Genomic DNA, 15,114 nt, shown 5'->3' with positions numbered 1-15,114 from the left:
TACATTTTAAATGTTTGTTTGTTGTGTTATTTTTCATATGTCATCAAATGTAAAATGAAGCTAGATATCCCCTACAGACTAAATCAGTGTATATGTAAAAATGTCAGTGAATGAAAATAAGTATTTGATAGAAATTTAAGAAGCTGAATGTTTTTGAAAAGAGAATATATTATTACTCTGATCTATAGTAAAACAATCTTGGAAAGTTTGTTAAGATGTGGATTTTAAACTAATAATGGAAAAAATGATCAAAACTATCCTGTACACCCTAAATCAGAGCATATGTAAACAATGGCATGGAGAGAACAAGAGCTCTCCGTAAGACAGCGCGCTCGACTTTTCTCAGTGCTTGAATCTGAATTAGAGCTTTGCCAGTAAAATTATCCAAGTTAAAAAGGGACATAACTCTGTCAAAATTCAAATCAGAGTTATGGGAATTGTGTCTCCTGGTGTAGACTTTGATAGTAAATAATTATTTTGAGTTTCAAGTCAAAAGCTTTAATAGTAACAGATATTTGACTTTATCAAAAATTCTAACAAAAAAATCTAAGTTAAAAAGGGACATAATTCTGTCAAAATTCAAATCAGAGTTATGGGGATTGTTTCTCCTGGTGTAGACTTTGATGGTTACCAGGTAAACAAGTATTTTAAGTTTCAAGTCAAAAGCTTTGGTAGTATTTACAGAGATATTTGACATTATCAAAAACTTTAACCAAAAATTCAAAGTTAAAAAGGGGCATAATTCTGTCAAAATTCAAATCAGAGTTATGTGAATTGTGTCTCCTGGTGTAGATTTTGATAGTGAATAACTATTTTGGGTTTCAAGTCAAAAGCTTTAATAGTAACAGAAATATTTGACTTTATCAAAAAATTTAACAAAAAATTCTAAGTTAAAAAGGGGCACAATTCTATCAAAATTCAAACCAGAGTTATGTGGATTGTTTCTCCTGGTGTAGACTTTTATGGTAAATAAGTATTTTAAGTTTCAAGTCAATAGCTTTGATAGTAACAGAGATATTTGACTTTATCAAAAACTTTAACCAAAAATTCTAAGTTAAAAAGGGGCATAATTCTGTCAAAATTCAAATCAGAGTTATGGGGATTATTTCTCCTGGTGTAGACTTTGATAGTAAATAACTTTTTTAAGTTTCAAGTCAATAGCTTTGATAGTAACAGAGATATTTGACTTTATCAAAAACTTAAACCAACGTCGACGCCAACGCCGACGTCGGGGCGAGTACAATAGCTCTACTTTTTCTTCGAAAAGTCGAGCTAAAAATACATGAATTTCTATTTAAAGCTGAATGTTTTGAGTAGAATAGTTGTTTTCTGTCTGATATAATGAAAAAACTACTAATTTTCGTATCTTTGAATTGGAATGCAGGAAAAATTAGTTAGCTATCCGCTATACCCTAAAGCACTGTACTGTAATGGCGGCTGCATTCTTTGAATGTGGCTTTTCCAGTTGGACATTTGTCCTTGCCTTTCAGCCTACGTTTTAGTATTGAACATATACAAGGCCTTTGGTCATATACACACAGAAACAGTTATCTGATACGTGTAACCATATCCTGATTTTGTCCACCTTTCTTATACCTACAGGTCATTTAGAGTCCGTTTCAAGGCGAAACCGTATTCTCGCAGCTATGGAAAATTGAAAATTATTGGCTAGCTTTGATTCGATCACTATCGGTACACCGCCTGAGGAAAGGTTGGGGCCATTTCATAACGGGAGTACTCACTGGCTTCATATAGACCAAGAGGGGCGTCGTGTATCAAGCCGGAGGTAGCTTGCGACGATGACTGGACGCTACAAGTTATGGAAAAATCCCAGTAGGCGTTTCAAAAACTCTTTGAAGAAAAGGAAAAGGCTGCAAAAAAGGTAAAATGAAAAACAATTCTTCGAATTGTCTAAAACTCAAGCAAAACGGATGTAAAATTAAAAGGGTACCAGTGACAAAAGGTGCAATGGTTTTATGGGACTCTCATGTGGTTCACGCCAATGTTCAACCTAAAATATGTCGGGAAAACTTTGGGAGTCAATGACTCCTAACAGATGGGTATCTGACTCAGACCTTGCAATAAAACTGGAGGCATATGAAGGTGCCAAGATGACCAACCACTAGTCATCCGAAGGTTCCATGTTAATGAAAGAATCCGCACTAAGAAACTAATATCCGAAAAGCCTTCCGAGTATGCCATGGCAGAGGAAGGACAGCTTCTTCCAGGAGTCAAACCATATGATTTTGAGATGAAGAACCAGATTGTCCTACAAAACCTGTAACACGGGTAGCAGTTAAAAGAAAAAGTTGACGATGTTGAATGAAACCATTATTGCCGCATAATTGTTGAAAATATATGATATTGTGTCATTCAAAATATCAACAATAAATGGTCTATCTGTAGGGGAAATAAGTTTGTTTGATTGTAACAGAGGCATACGTTATTCATTTTCTTAGTAATCTGCGGCAAAGTGAAGAAAAGAGAGTAAGTTTCTATTTACACTTTGAATGTATTCATGTACACATTTTTATCTCAAGATCTGTAAAAAAAAATCAAAATGTTTTTAATTCTTGAAGTAACTTCTCGTACATCCCATGCTTCTATAAGATAAAATAGTAAAAAAACGAAAGAAAACAAAAAAATACTGTAATTAGAACTATTTCTCATCTTTTTATTACTAATATCATAATAGTTTATAGTTGTATAACACATTTAACAAGAGATATGGTTATTGTATCAGATAATATATGGAACTCATTACTTCTGTTAATCAAAACTGTCAATCCATCAACAGGGATTTATCTTAAATTTTTGTTATAGTAGCGTGGAGCGTGGAGCGTGGTGCGTTTTTTATTTTGGTAATCAATCAATAAACAACATTTTTAAACACCAATTTATTTTCAGTTAAATTACAGACAATGTATATTTTAATGGTGTTTCTTTCTCAGAGCTTAAGATCTAACTGCTTGTGAAAATATGTTTGGGTGTAACCACATGTATAGAAATGCAAGAGTCTCGATCAACGGTAGCAAAACAGATAATGTCCACCGTAAATTAATTACTTTCGTTATTCTTGTAATTGTACCAATACTACATTTCAGACAATAGCAAGGTGTGAAGGTGTGATGATTGTATTGATTATCATCCTGTTGGACTTTTGTCCTTGTTTTTTTCCTACGAATTGTTTCGACAGTTATTATTAATAGTCTCCCACGGAAATTGGTAGCTCCAAACCTTAATAATTTCGCTGTGAAACGATCAAGTTATATTCGCCGTCGCAACTGAATAACTCTATTGTGTAGAATGTACATTGTATTCACAACAATTCTAGCATAAAACTGCTATTCTTGTCACTTATCAGGGGTGTTTTAACAGAGAGAGAAAACGTGTGTTAACAGAGAGATTCTCGCGCTCACGTTCTGTTAAAACAAAACGTATTACGGTCCCATAACGAATAATTCGAAAGGAAATGGCGTCAACGTGAAAAAGAAAAAACAAATTCAGACATTCTCGCGCATTTCATGAAAATTTAATGACGTTGAGGGAAATGTATTCATTTATTAATTTTTACGCATTTTATGCTAGAATAGCGTTAGCGTATGTTCATTTCGTATTATAACATCTTCAGAATCCTTCAGGATACGTTGGTTCCCTCGCCCTACCGATCCCCCGGGATTCTGCAGATGTTATAACACGAAAATCCTGCGTTATCCCTACACTAACATATGTAAGACTATCCTTTGATAGCAAAAAAAAAAAAAAAACAATAATAGCAGACTCGGTTCAAATGAGTCTGTTCATAAGAGTGAATGAAATGTGTAACATCCCTCACGCAAAAGTCGTCTTCGGAAATTTCTGAAAGTTAACAAAAATCAACTTCAGTCAATACCTAGATGAACATATTAACCTTCTTTAAGGAGAAAATAAAATCTATACCCTTTCATATTTAATGTTCAAAAGGTCTATAGGTCTATGAATGTGACAAAATTAGTTTACTTTTATGACATAAGGTCTGTGCTGTCATGAGATTGCGCGATGGGGAACCTGGGGATGATATTTCGGTTAAAAGAAAATGTGAATCCGTTTTTTATCCATAAACTTAAGATTTTTAAAAACACCGAGCGCGAAAATATACCTATAGCAAATAAATTTTACATCATAGTCAAGCAATTACGTTTTTTATTCTTAAATACTGTTATGCTGTATGTGTGTTTTTTCTTATTCAACATCTAGCTTTCTTTAAGGCAAATGTTCATATTCTTGTTATGCATTTTACATTCTTATTACCTTTTTTTTCTAAATTCAATATTACAAAAAAAAAAACAAAAAACAAAAAAAAAAAAAAAAAAAAAAAAAAAACACATGCAAATTTAATTTACACGTTCTTATTCTAAAAAAGATACGATTACGAAGTGGAAGGTATTATCAAATAAGAATATAAAACAAGGTAGAATCTATATTTAATTTAAAAGAAAGTGAAACACACAACAAACAGGAATACCGCGTACACGATCGTTTATAGTGAGGGAACGCGATATGAAACCGCACTCGTATAATAATGAAACAAGGTAAAAAAAAACAAGTGTGATAGATTTTACCTTTATCTGTATATTACTTATCAAAAATTGCAGTTGATTTTATCATAAACGCGCAACCACCATGAACCACTATCATTAGAATATATTATATTGTGATAAATCATGTAAATGTAGGTAGTTCGTGTCTAAAAATAGTTGTGCGGTTGTTTTCTATATTTACATACATGTATTTGACCGTATTGGATTTGAAATAGTTGTGCAATACCTTTTGTTATATATACGACCATACACATTTTACATAAACAACGAATTTATATTTCTTCAGTCTAAACACTTGAAGAAAATTGCACCTAAAACAGGACATTTATAAAACAAAAATCAGGTAATGCTCATATATTTTTTTACTACTATATATGTACATGTACATGTACCGATACCGACCGAGAGAAATAGATTAACTGTCACTGCGCTTTAACACTTCATTGTACGTATTAGACCTTCCTGATTGTAGTACACAAAATTAAGAGGCAATACGACTATGAAAAAAGATAAGATATAATTATGATACATGCGATGATGCGTAATAAATTCTTTAGAAACAACAATTAAGAAGTGAACTTCTTTCCATAAATTGCGCTAGCAAATCGTGTATCGTACTAGTCGTCTGGCGTTAATTTTGGATATCGAAAAAAATCTAAATTACATTAAATTTTTTCTCCGTTTGTTAATAATTGTTTAATAAATTGCACATTTCTTTGTTGTGTTTTACATCAGAATCTGCTTCACGGTCAATTCTGATCACCAGACAGAACAACATCTAAGGAAAGTTCAGCGGCACGTTGTCACTAAGGGTGTTTTCGTTACATTGGCGCTTTATACCAAATGAACGTCATAATTTCAGTAGAACCAGGAAGGTCTAACAGTTGTTCCAGGTAGAACGAATAGGGAGAAAGTAAATATTAATGGTTGAATAAAATACTTCGATTACAAATTATTACGATAAAGGCAATGGTTTTGATGCCATGTATTTTGACTGTCAATATATTAATAATAAAGCTAAATTTATGTTTCTTTGCTTCAGAATGTTATCCTTCCAAAATACCAAAGAGTTAGAAGAATATGGATACACTGTGGTACCAGGTGTTATTCCACCTGAAGAATGTGATAAATATATAGAACAATATAATCAATGGCTCACAATGTTCAACGGGAAATGGCCAACTTCAAACAAGGGTCTCATTAGAGGATATAATACAGGTATGAAAGCAAACATAAAGCAAAATTAAATACGTATAGGAGAGATCGCCGTGACGTCACGCGTTAACATCTGTTTATCTGGTGGTTGGCAAAACAAATGATTTTAACACCGTTTGCGTATTGAATCAGAATTTTTAATTTTTAATAACTTTTTTGCTCATTTATGGATTTTCAAAATTCAAAAAGATTTGAAATACTAACAATCTTCATATTTTTGTATCCAAATATCTTTTTTCAATGAATAACCGTTTTAAATGACATATAATTTTAAAAGCGGCGTAGTGATTTTCACAACCTTTAGAAAAACGGTGTAAGTTAAGCGTTCATAATTAATCCATTTTATTTCGAAATAACAATTAAAAATAATCAATAAATTGCTTGTTTTATAACCTTTCCATTGATCAAAAAATTATTTATGTAATTTGTGTTTTAAGAAAGTTTAGACCGTTAGAAAAACATCACTGTTTACAAAAAACATGGACGGTCGGCTTCTGCCCACCCGATCATTGTCTTATCAGTTCTAAAAATAGAATTTGTATACAAACACGATCTCTCCTTGGTAACATTAATTACTAGCTAGTATATCCCGCTTCTTATGTAATTAGCATTTTTTATATAGATACTACAACATTAAATCCCTATTATCCAGAGGGAAATATGAATTAAAGGTTCTTATGATTTACCTGGTTACTTCCTTTGTTTTTGAATTTTGGACCATTGGTATACAGAATTTAACTATGCATCAATAGGAGGGGCTTTCTAAAGAGGTTGCCTTGTTTAGAAATACAAATTTTACATTGACAGGCTCGTGCCCAGGTGGGGGTCCAGGGTGCCCGCTCCCACCCCCCTCCCCCCTCCAGCTGGCTGGCTAGTTACGATTTTTATTACTATGGGCCCCTCAATTAACAAATTTATACACCAGCGCAATTGGCTTGATTTGACAGCAATACACAGGCTAAAGAGCCATAAAACCGTGTCCGGTAGTGGAAATTTGCCCCGGGCATGTTACAGGTAAAAGTTTATCTGTACATGCTTCATTGATCGCTTGCTTTTTAAACGCGGTACTTGATAGGGTAGTGGAGAAACAACTGACCATATTTATTTGTGAACTTAGTAAATCATTTTTCTACAAATCATATCATTCTGTATATCAATTTTGAGCAGTTTTTGATAACTTTCTTTTTAGTGAAAGTACACATATTATTTTTTTTTAATTAGAAAAAAGTTTTTTATATTATGATTGAAAGAAAAGGGTAGAATGAATGAAATTTTATTCATTTGATTAAAATGTAGTATAATTATTGCTGACAATCATATAGTTTGTTTTATTATGATAAATAAAGTTGATTTTCAAACCACTAGCTTCTTTATTACTGGTAGCTGGTTATACATTGGATTGGTAGATATCAGAGCCAATACACTGAGACCTGGGTATCATACAGAAAAATGAAGTCCATACACTGTGACTGTACAATCATACATACATTGAAAAGTCTTGATGAAATGATTAAAAAATAGACTTTTCCTTAAATATATAATACATTCATGCATCCTTAAAGGTGTTTCAGGTAGCAGGAAAATGCATCTTTTCATGTGCCATATTAACCCCCCCCCCCAGGTTGCCCCCCCCCCCCCCCCCCCCCTCCCCAGCAGAAAAAACCTGGACACGGGCCTGCATTCATAACAAACATGTTCTTTTAAAAAACGGTAAAAATCGTATTTGTTTGGGATAATTTATTATATATATTCAGAAGAACAATAGTTTATGAAGTATAAAATTCCAAAATGAATTCACTCGAGAGGAATGAACCAAACAAGTTATATGAACCCTAATGTCAATTTAGACTAGTTAGGAAATGTGTGAATCAGTCCTTGTATTATATACACTGAAACGAAGCATACTATGAATGATTTACATTTCCGTTCCTACAGGTCATTTAGAGACGACATGGAATATCCGTTTCAAGGCGAAAGCTGTATTCTCGCAGCTATGGAAAACGGAGAAATTGATGACTAGTTTCGATTCTATCGCTATTGGTCGACCACCTGAGGAAGGGGAGGAGCCATTTGATGACGGGAGCACTCATTGGCTTCATCTAGACCAAGAGGCGTGTCGCGAGGGTCTACATGCCTACCAAGGCGGAGTTTATTTGGAGGAAGCTTGTGAAGACGATTGGACGCTACAGGTTATGGCCAAATCTCATAAAGTGTTTAAAAAATTCTTTGAAGAAAACGAAATGGCCGCGAAAAAATCTAATGAAAAACAGTTTTTTAGGCTGTCTAAAGGTCAAGTCAGGTATTTTGAACAAAGTGGGTGTAGAATTAAAAGGGTACCTGTTCCTAAAGGTGGGATGGTTTTATGGGACTCACGTTTGGTTCACGCCAATGCTCAGCCTAAAGAGGGTCGGACAAATCCTGGGAGATGGAGATATGTTGTATTTGTATCAATGACTCCAGCCAGATGGGCATCTTACGCTGATGTTGCAATTAAACGAGAGGCATACGAAAGTGCAAAGATGACAAACCACTGGTCTTCCGAAGGTGCCATGTTAATGACAGAGTCGGCAGCAAGCAAGTCACACCCGAAAAAGCTTGCAAGTGTGGCAATGACAGAGGAAGGACAGCTTCTTGCAGGAGTCAAACCTTATGATTTTAATGACGGACAAAAAAATGGACCTCCAAAACCTTTAATGAAGGTAGCAGTGAATTGATCAATGTACGTTTATTTCCTTCCGAACTTTGTCCCATTTGAACAATAGGTGAATGAGGACAGTGAAACTATTTTATCAACTGATCGAATGAACAATTTGTATATATAATAGATGAGTACATTTAGAATAAATCTTTGTCTAATTTGATGTTGTTTCTACACGATGCACGTTGCATTGTCACTAACTGAATCCGTTATAATTAAACTATCGCTATTCCTATGTTCTTCGTCCGTCGTTTTGGCGAACTGAGATAGTTCTTGGAAAAAATATGTTAGAATGGAAGTCTACGGGAATACAGTTGTTGCCATGGAACCTGTGTTATAGCTGAAACTTGGCTTTTGTCGGAGAATATCGCAGTTAAAGTTAATTGTCACAAATATCTGACAAGTTAAGTAAAAAGACGTTTGCATACAAAAATTAGCATGAAATTTGAATATACATTGTATATATTTTTAGATTTTTTATAATTACTTGACAGGTGTACCTACATTTTGTCTTGGGTTTTATGGCCCATTTTTAGCTCACCTGGGCACGAAGTGCTCAAAGGTGAGCTTTTGTGATCGCCCTGTGTCCGTCGTCCGTCGTCGTCCGTCCGTCCGTCCGTCGTCGTCAACAATTTGACTGTTAACACTATAGAGGTCACAATTTTGGCCCAATCTTAATGAAACTTGGTCAGAATGTTACCCTCAATAAAATCTTGGATGAGTTCGATATTGGGTCATCTGGGGTCAAAAACTAGGTAACCAGGTCAGATCAAAGGAAAAGCTTGTTAACACTGTAGAGGCCACATTTATGACTGTATCTTCATGAAACCTGGTCAGAATGTTAATCTTGATGATCTCAAGGTCCAGTTTGAATCTGGGTCATGTAGGGTCAAACACTAGGTCATCAGGTCAAATCAAAGGAAAAGCTAGTTAACACTGTAGAGGCCACATGTATGACCATATCTTAATGAAACTAAGTCAGAATGGCAATCTTGATGATCTATAGTTCATGTTCAAACTGGGTCAGGTGGGGTAAAAAACTAGGTCACTAGGTCAAATCAAAGGAAAAGCTTGTTAACACTCTAGAGGCCACATTTATGACTGTATCTTTATGAAACTTGGTCAGAATGTTAACCTTGATAATCTTTAGGTCAAGTTCGAATCTGGGTCATGCGGGTTCAAAATCTAGGTCACTGGGTCAAATCAAAGGAAAAGCTTGTTAACAGTCTAGAGGCCACATTTATGACTGTATCTTCATGAAACTTAGTCAGAATGTTAATCTTGAAGATCTTTAGGTCAAGTTCGAATCTGGGTCATGTGGGGTAAAAAACTACATGTAGGTCACCGGGTCAAATCAAAGGAAAATCTAATTAACACTTTAGAGGCAACTTTTTTATTGTTTTTAGCTCACCTGAACACAAAGTGCTCAAGGTGAGCTTTTGTGATCGCCCTGTGTCCGTCGTCGGCGGTGTCGGCGTCGTCAACAATTTGACTGTTAACGCTCTAGAGGTCATAATTTTGGCCCAATCTTAATGAAACTTGGTCAGAATGTTACCCTCAATAAAATCTTGGGTGAGTTCGATATTGGGTCATCTGGGATCAAAAACTAGGTCACCAGGTCAAATCAAAGGAAAAGCTTGTTAACACTCTAGAGGTCATATATTTGGCCCAATCTTAATGAAACTTGGTCAGAATGTTACCCTCAATAAAGTCTTGGACGAGTTTGATATTGGGTCATCTGGGTTCAAAAATAGGTCACCGGGTCAAATCAAAGGAAAAGCTTGTTAACACTGTAGAGGCCACCTGTTTGACTGTATCTTCATGAAACTTGGTCAGAATGTTAATCTTGATGATCTCAAGATCCAGTTTGAATATGGGTCATGTAGGATCAAAAACTAGGTCACCAGGTCAAATCAAAGGAAAAGCTAGTTTACACTGTAGAGGCCACATTTATGATCATATCTTAATGAAACTTTGTCAGAATGTTAAGCTTGATGATCTATAGGTCAAGTTTAAATCTGGGTCAGGTGGGGTCAAAAACTAGCTCACTAGGTCAGATCACAGGAAAAGCTTGTTAACACTCTAGAGGCCACATTTATGACTGTACCTTCATGAAACTTAGTCAGTATGTTAATCTTGATGATCTTTAGGTCAAGTTCGAATCTGGGTCAGGCGGGGTCAAAAACTAGGTCAAATCAAAGGAAAAGCTTGTTTACACTGTAGAGGCCACATTTATGAATGTATCTTCATGAAACTTAGTCAGAATGTTAATCTTGATGATATTTAGGTCAAGTTCGAATCTTGGTCATGTGGGTCAAAAACTAGGTCACCGGGTCAAATAAAAGGAAAAGCTATTTAACACTGTAGAGGCCACATTTATGACCATATCTTAATGAAACTTTGTCAGAATGATAATCTTGATGATTTTTAAACGACGAAAGGGTCTAAATCTAGACATGCAAACTGTCAAAAGGAGGGGGTTGCTACCGGAGATAAATATGACATTACATTATATTTTTATAAAAGCTGAACATTTCTTGATGACACTCTGTAAAATGTTTGATATTGGATCATGCTTGAAAATAAAACTGTAATAACTGAAACATACGTTAGGAATCATTTCTTTATAGACCAGAGACCACCAATTCAAAAAAACAAGAGGATCATGATGACCCTGGATCGCTCACCAGAATAATATGAGCTACATGCTTCAAATGTCAAACTGATGATTTTTAGAAATTTTTTGGAAGATTTTCCGATGTACAATCAAGTAACCCCTGGGGCGGGGCCAATTTTACCCCGGGGGTCATGATTTGAACAAAGTTTGTAGAAGTCTACTAGGAAATGTTACATATCAAATATCTAAGATCTAGACCTTCTGCTTTATTTTTAGAAAATTTTGAAGATTTTTCTATGTACAATCAAGTAACCCCATGGGGCGGGGTCAATTTGGCCCTGGGGGTCATGATTTGAACAACTTTGTAGAAGTCTACTAGGCAATGCTACACGTCAAAATCTAAGATCATGGGCCTTCTGGTTTATTTTTAGAAATTTTTTAAGAGTTTTTCCATGTAAAATCAAGTGACCCCTGGGGCAGGGTCAATTTGACCCGGGGGTCATGATTTGAACAAATTTTGTAGAGTCCACTAGGCAATGCTACATGTCAAATATCTTAGCTCTAGGCCTTCTGGTTTATTTTTAGAAAATTTTGAAGATTTTTCTATGTACAATCAATACCCCTGGGAGCGGGGTCAATTTTTGACCCCGGGGGTCATGATTTGAACAACTTTTGTAGAAATCTACTAGGCAATGCTACATGTCAAATATCTAGATCTAGGCCTTTTGGTTTATTTTTAGAAATTTTTTGAAGATTTTCCTATGTAAATCAAGTGACCCCTGGGCGGGGACAATTTGACCCCGGGGGTCATGATTTGAACAAATTTTGTAGAGGTCACTAGGTAATGCTACATGTGAAATATCTAAGCACTAGGCCTTTGGTTTATTTTTAGAAAATTTTTGAAGATTTTCCTATGTAAAATCAAGTGACCCCTGGGGCGGGGTCAATTTTGACCCCGGGGTCATGATTTGAACAACTTTAGTAGAGGTCCACTATGCAATGCTACATGTCAAATATCTAAGCTCTAGGGCTTCTGGTTTTTGAGAAGAATTTTTTAAGATTTTCTATGTAAAATCAAGTGACCCCTGGGGCGGGGTCAATTTTGACCCCGGGGTCATGATTTGAACAAAATTGGTAGAGGCCACCAGCCATGCTTACACCAAATATCTAAGCTCTAGGGCTTCTGGTTTTTGAAAGAAGATTTTTTAAGATTTTTCTTTCGGTTGCATGGCAACAGATTCTGCATGGAATTCAATTCTTTGAGCAATTTTTGTAGAGCTTCACCCAAGGAACATTCCCGTGAAGTTTGGATGAAATTTGCCTAGCGGTTTATGAGGAGATGTCGTTTGAAGTAAAAGTTTACGGACGACGGACAACGGACAACGGACGCCGGACGGTGACCCATCCTAATAGCTCACCCTGAGCCTTTGGCTCTGGTGAGCTAAAAAGGTGCAGGGAATTTCCTGCGACTAAGGTGAGGCTTAATCCGTTCTAGATGGTCATGTATGTGAACAAACCAGAGAATAGAATTTTATTTTTCAAAATTCAAGCTTTTTGCTGCGTTAACAGTATTCCATTATACATTTCGACAATATTTGTTAAGTGAATTAAATTTCGCAAAACGCTTTTCTCTCACCATGCCAACGGTGCAAACTTTGGATCGTATCAATCGAGTGGAAATGCTCAAGTAAAATGTCGCTCTCCAGGTTTCCGTCGTTAAAAAAACATATGCTTCGGTTAACGGAAGGCTGTATTGACTGTAAGTTATAATGGAAGGCTATGGGAAAATAATAACCATGAAATAAACTAGTAACTGCATTCGCGAAGTATTCAGTTTTGTGTAGGGAAGATGCGGCATTGATCACGGCGAAATTTGAATGGCTGATAAGAGAAGGTCCAGATATGGCTCCAGAAACAAACAAAAAATAATGTTTCCGAAATGTTGACTGTTTCTCTGCAATTTTAGGGTTGGCGTCCTCAACCGGAAGAGTGAAAGTAAATAGTTTTGACCATGAAAAAGGTTTCTGATTTTCACAACTAAGTTACTAGTAGATGAGACGAATGAATATTCCCAAATTACAATAGCGATGGGCTAAATATAAATTTGTTTCTGTAAACTCAATTGGTAGAAATTAAATAGGATTGGTTTCTTTATCACATAAAAATTAGTATTAGTAAACAAACATACCACTTGAGTTACCGAATTATTTAGTAGAGCAATTTCCAGATACGGTATTAGTTTGGGATTAAGTTTGATATGTAATTATGCAACTTCAGTTCTTTATCAGTATTAAAGTATAAATTAAAAGAAATTTGAACCACCTACAGTAACCCTCTTTTTCTATTTTATTTATTTTGTTGGGTTTAACGCCGCACCGACACCGTGAATTATAGGTCATATGGCGACTTTCCAGCTTTTATGGTGGAGGAAGACCCCAGGTGCCCCTCCGGGCACCTGGGTAGAACCACCGACCTTCCGTAAACCAGTTGGATGGCCTCCACACATGAAGAATTCAACGCCCCGAGTGAGACTCGAGCCAGCATCGATGAGGGGAAAGTAATTTGAAGTCAGCGACCTAAACCACGGAGCCCCCCTCCCCCCTCTTTTTCATTTCATGCAAGGGTGTGAAATGAATGCAGCAATCTTAACACTTTATCATTCTCGAACCATTTAGGTTAAAATAATTAATTCTGTTATTTCAGTGCCAATAGCTGTTTATTGCAAACATTCAGTTGTGCTTCATCCTGCCAATTTAATATCAATTTATATGGGTTTCTTTGAATATGTCAAATTACAAAAAAAATGTGATTTTCATAATTATGACATAGTACAACAGTCTAAAGAAAATACATCAAAACTGAGAAAATGCATCCTTACTGTCAAAGTAAATTACTGTCGTAAAATGTCCGTTATACATTCTTTTTTATCTGAGTATCAATAAACCACCAGAAAGTGGGCCTCAATGGCCAAGTGGTTAAGGTCACTGGCCCCTGACCAGGCCTCGCTCGGGACATTGAATTATTCATGTGAGGAAACCATCCAGCTGGCTTACCGAAGGTCGGTGGTTCTTACCCAGGTGCTCGCCCTTGGTAAAATAAAGCCCGGAAGGGCATGTAGCGTCTTCCTCCACCATCAAAACACGGGTGGTAAACGCGCAATCCAATTCCCACTGGGAATACGCTAAAAATGGGTTGCGCGACTTCCGGTGCTGATGTTGCACATCAATATATACAAAATCGAAGTAGGCGGGTTTTTGTTTTTGTAAATAATGACACATTTACGAGTGCTTTCGAAAAAAAGCAAAATGCTATTCGACACAAAAATGAATAAAGATCATATGTGTGAAATACCAACTTATTAATTTAAGAATCAGCTCTGTTATCACGAAAACTCTGCTGGCTCAAGCTGTCAAAAAAGCATGGAATCATGAAAAATGCATATTTTCTAGCTCTTGTGCCTTCTTTCTGGAAATGTAACGCTTCCAATGATCAAACACGTGTAAAACAGTCATGAATATTACATACTCTCGAATGAAATGTTGCTTTTGGGGGAAAGATTGGCAAAAAAATTATCGGGAATGGGGTTGCGCCCCGGGAATGGAGTTGTGCGTATACATTATATATATTATGATGTATACGAGCAACTCCATTCCCGGTGCGCAACCCCATTCCCGATGATTTTTTTGTCAATTATATCCCCGTAAGCAGGATTTGAAGCAAATAATTTTGATATTCGTTACTTTATAACAGTTGAGTTATAAAAAGCATCAGATGTCCCCAGATTAGGCATATGAGGTCAGAAACTTCCATTTTTGTTGATTTCATACTTTTTTCTCGCTTCGTGTCGCCTGAGTTTTTGTGATAATGGAGCCGAATCATAAATTACAAACCAGATATTTTACACATATGATGTATTACCATATTTGTGTCGAATAGCATTTTGCCTTTTTCGAGAAAATTTATTCTTGTCTCATACTAAGCAAAATCATAACTTCAAATACCTC

At 35.8% G+C, this 15,114-nt stretch overlaps 1 protein-coding gene across 3 annotated transcripts; it reads left to right on the top strand.

Moving 5' to 3' along the window:
• Positions 1–4,764: 4,764 nt before the first annotated feature.
• On the top strand, positions 4,765–11,096 carry LOC123559385 (uncharacterized). 3 transcript variants are annotated; one of them, XR_008372692.1, is made up of 4 exons: positions 4,765–4,923; positions 5,623–5,798; positions 7,731–10,103; positions 10,248–11,096. XR_008372692.1 is itself a non-coding variant. In XM_045351125.2 (3 exons), the coding sequence occupies exons 2-3, from the start codon at positions 5,624–5,626 to the stop codon at positions 8,507–8,509; spliced, it is 954 nt and encodes a 317-aa protein (XP_045207060.2). In that variant the 5' UTR covers positions 4,765–4,923; position 5,623; the 3' UTR covers positions 8,510–11,096. The 3 variants fall into 3 exon arrangements, 1 of the variants encoding a protein (XP_045207060.2); XR_008372693.1 differs by having other exon boundaries at positions 7,731–10,682; positions 10,819–11,096; XM_045351125.2 differs by having other exon boundaries at positions 7,731–11,096.
• Positions 11,097–15,114: the final 4,018 nt, after the last annotated feature.

The sequence above is a fragment of the Mercenaria mercenaria genome, chromosome 10 (assembly GCF_021730395.1).
Source record: "Mercenaria mercenaria strain notata chromosome 10, MADL_Memer_1, whole genome shotgun sequence".
Classification (NCBI taxonomy): domain Eukaryota; kingdom Metazoa; phylum Mollusca; class Bivalvia; order Venerida; family Veneridae; genus Mercenaria; species Mercenaria mercenaria.
The sequence above is the reverse complement of the archived record's forward strand: the minus strand, read 5'-3'. Positions and strand labels throughout refer to the sequence as shown.

Coding starts and splice junctions, on each gene's coding strand:
- LOC123559385 (XM_045351125.2), top strand. CDS start 5,624: ATGTTATCCTTCCAAAATACCAAAGAGTTAGAAGAATATGGATACACT. Junction 5,799..7,730: donor CATTAGAGGATATAATACAG/GTATGAAAGCAA, acceptor CCGTTCCTACAG/GTCATTTAGAGACGACATGG.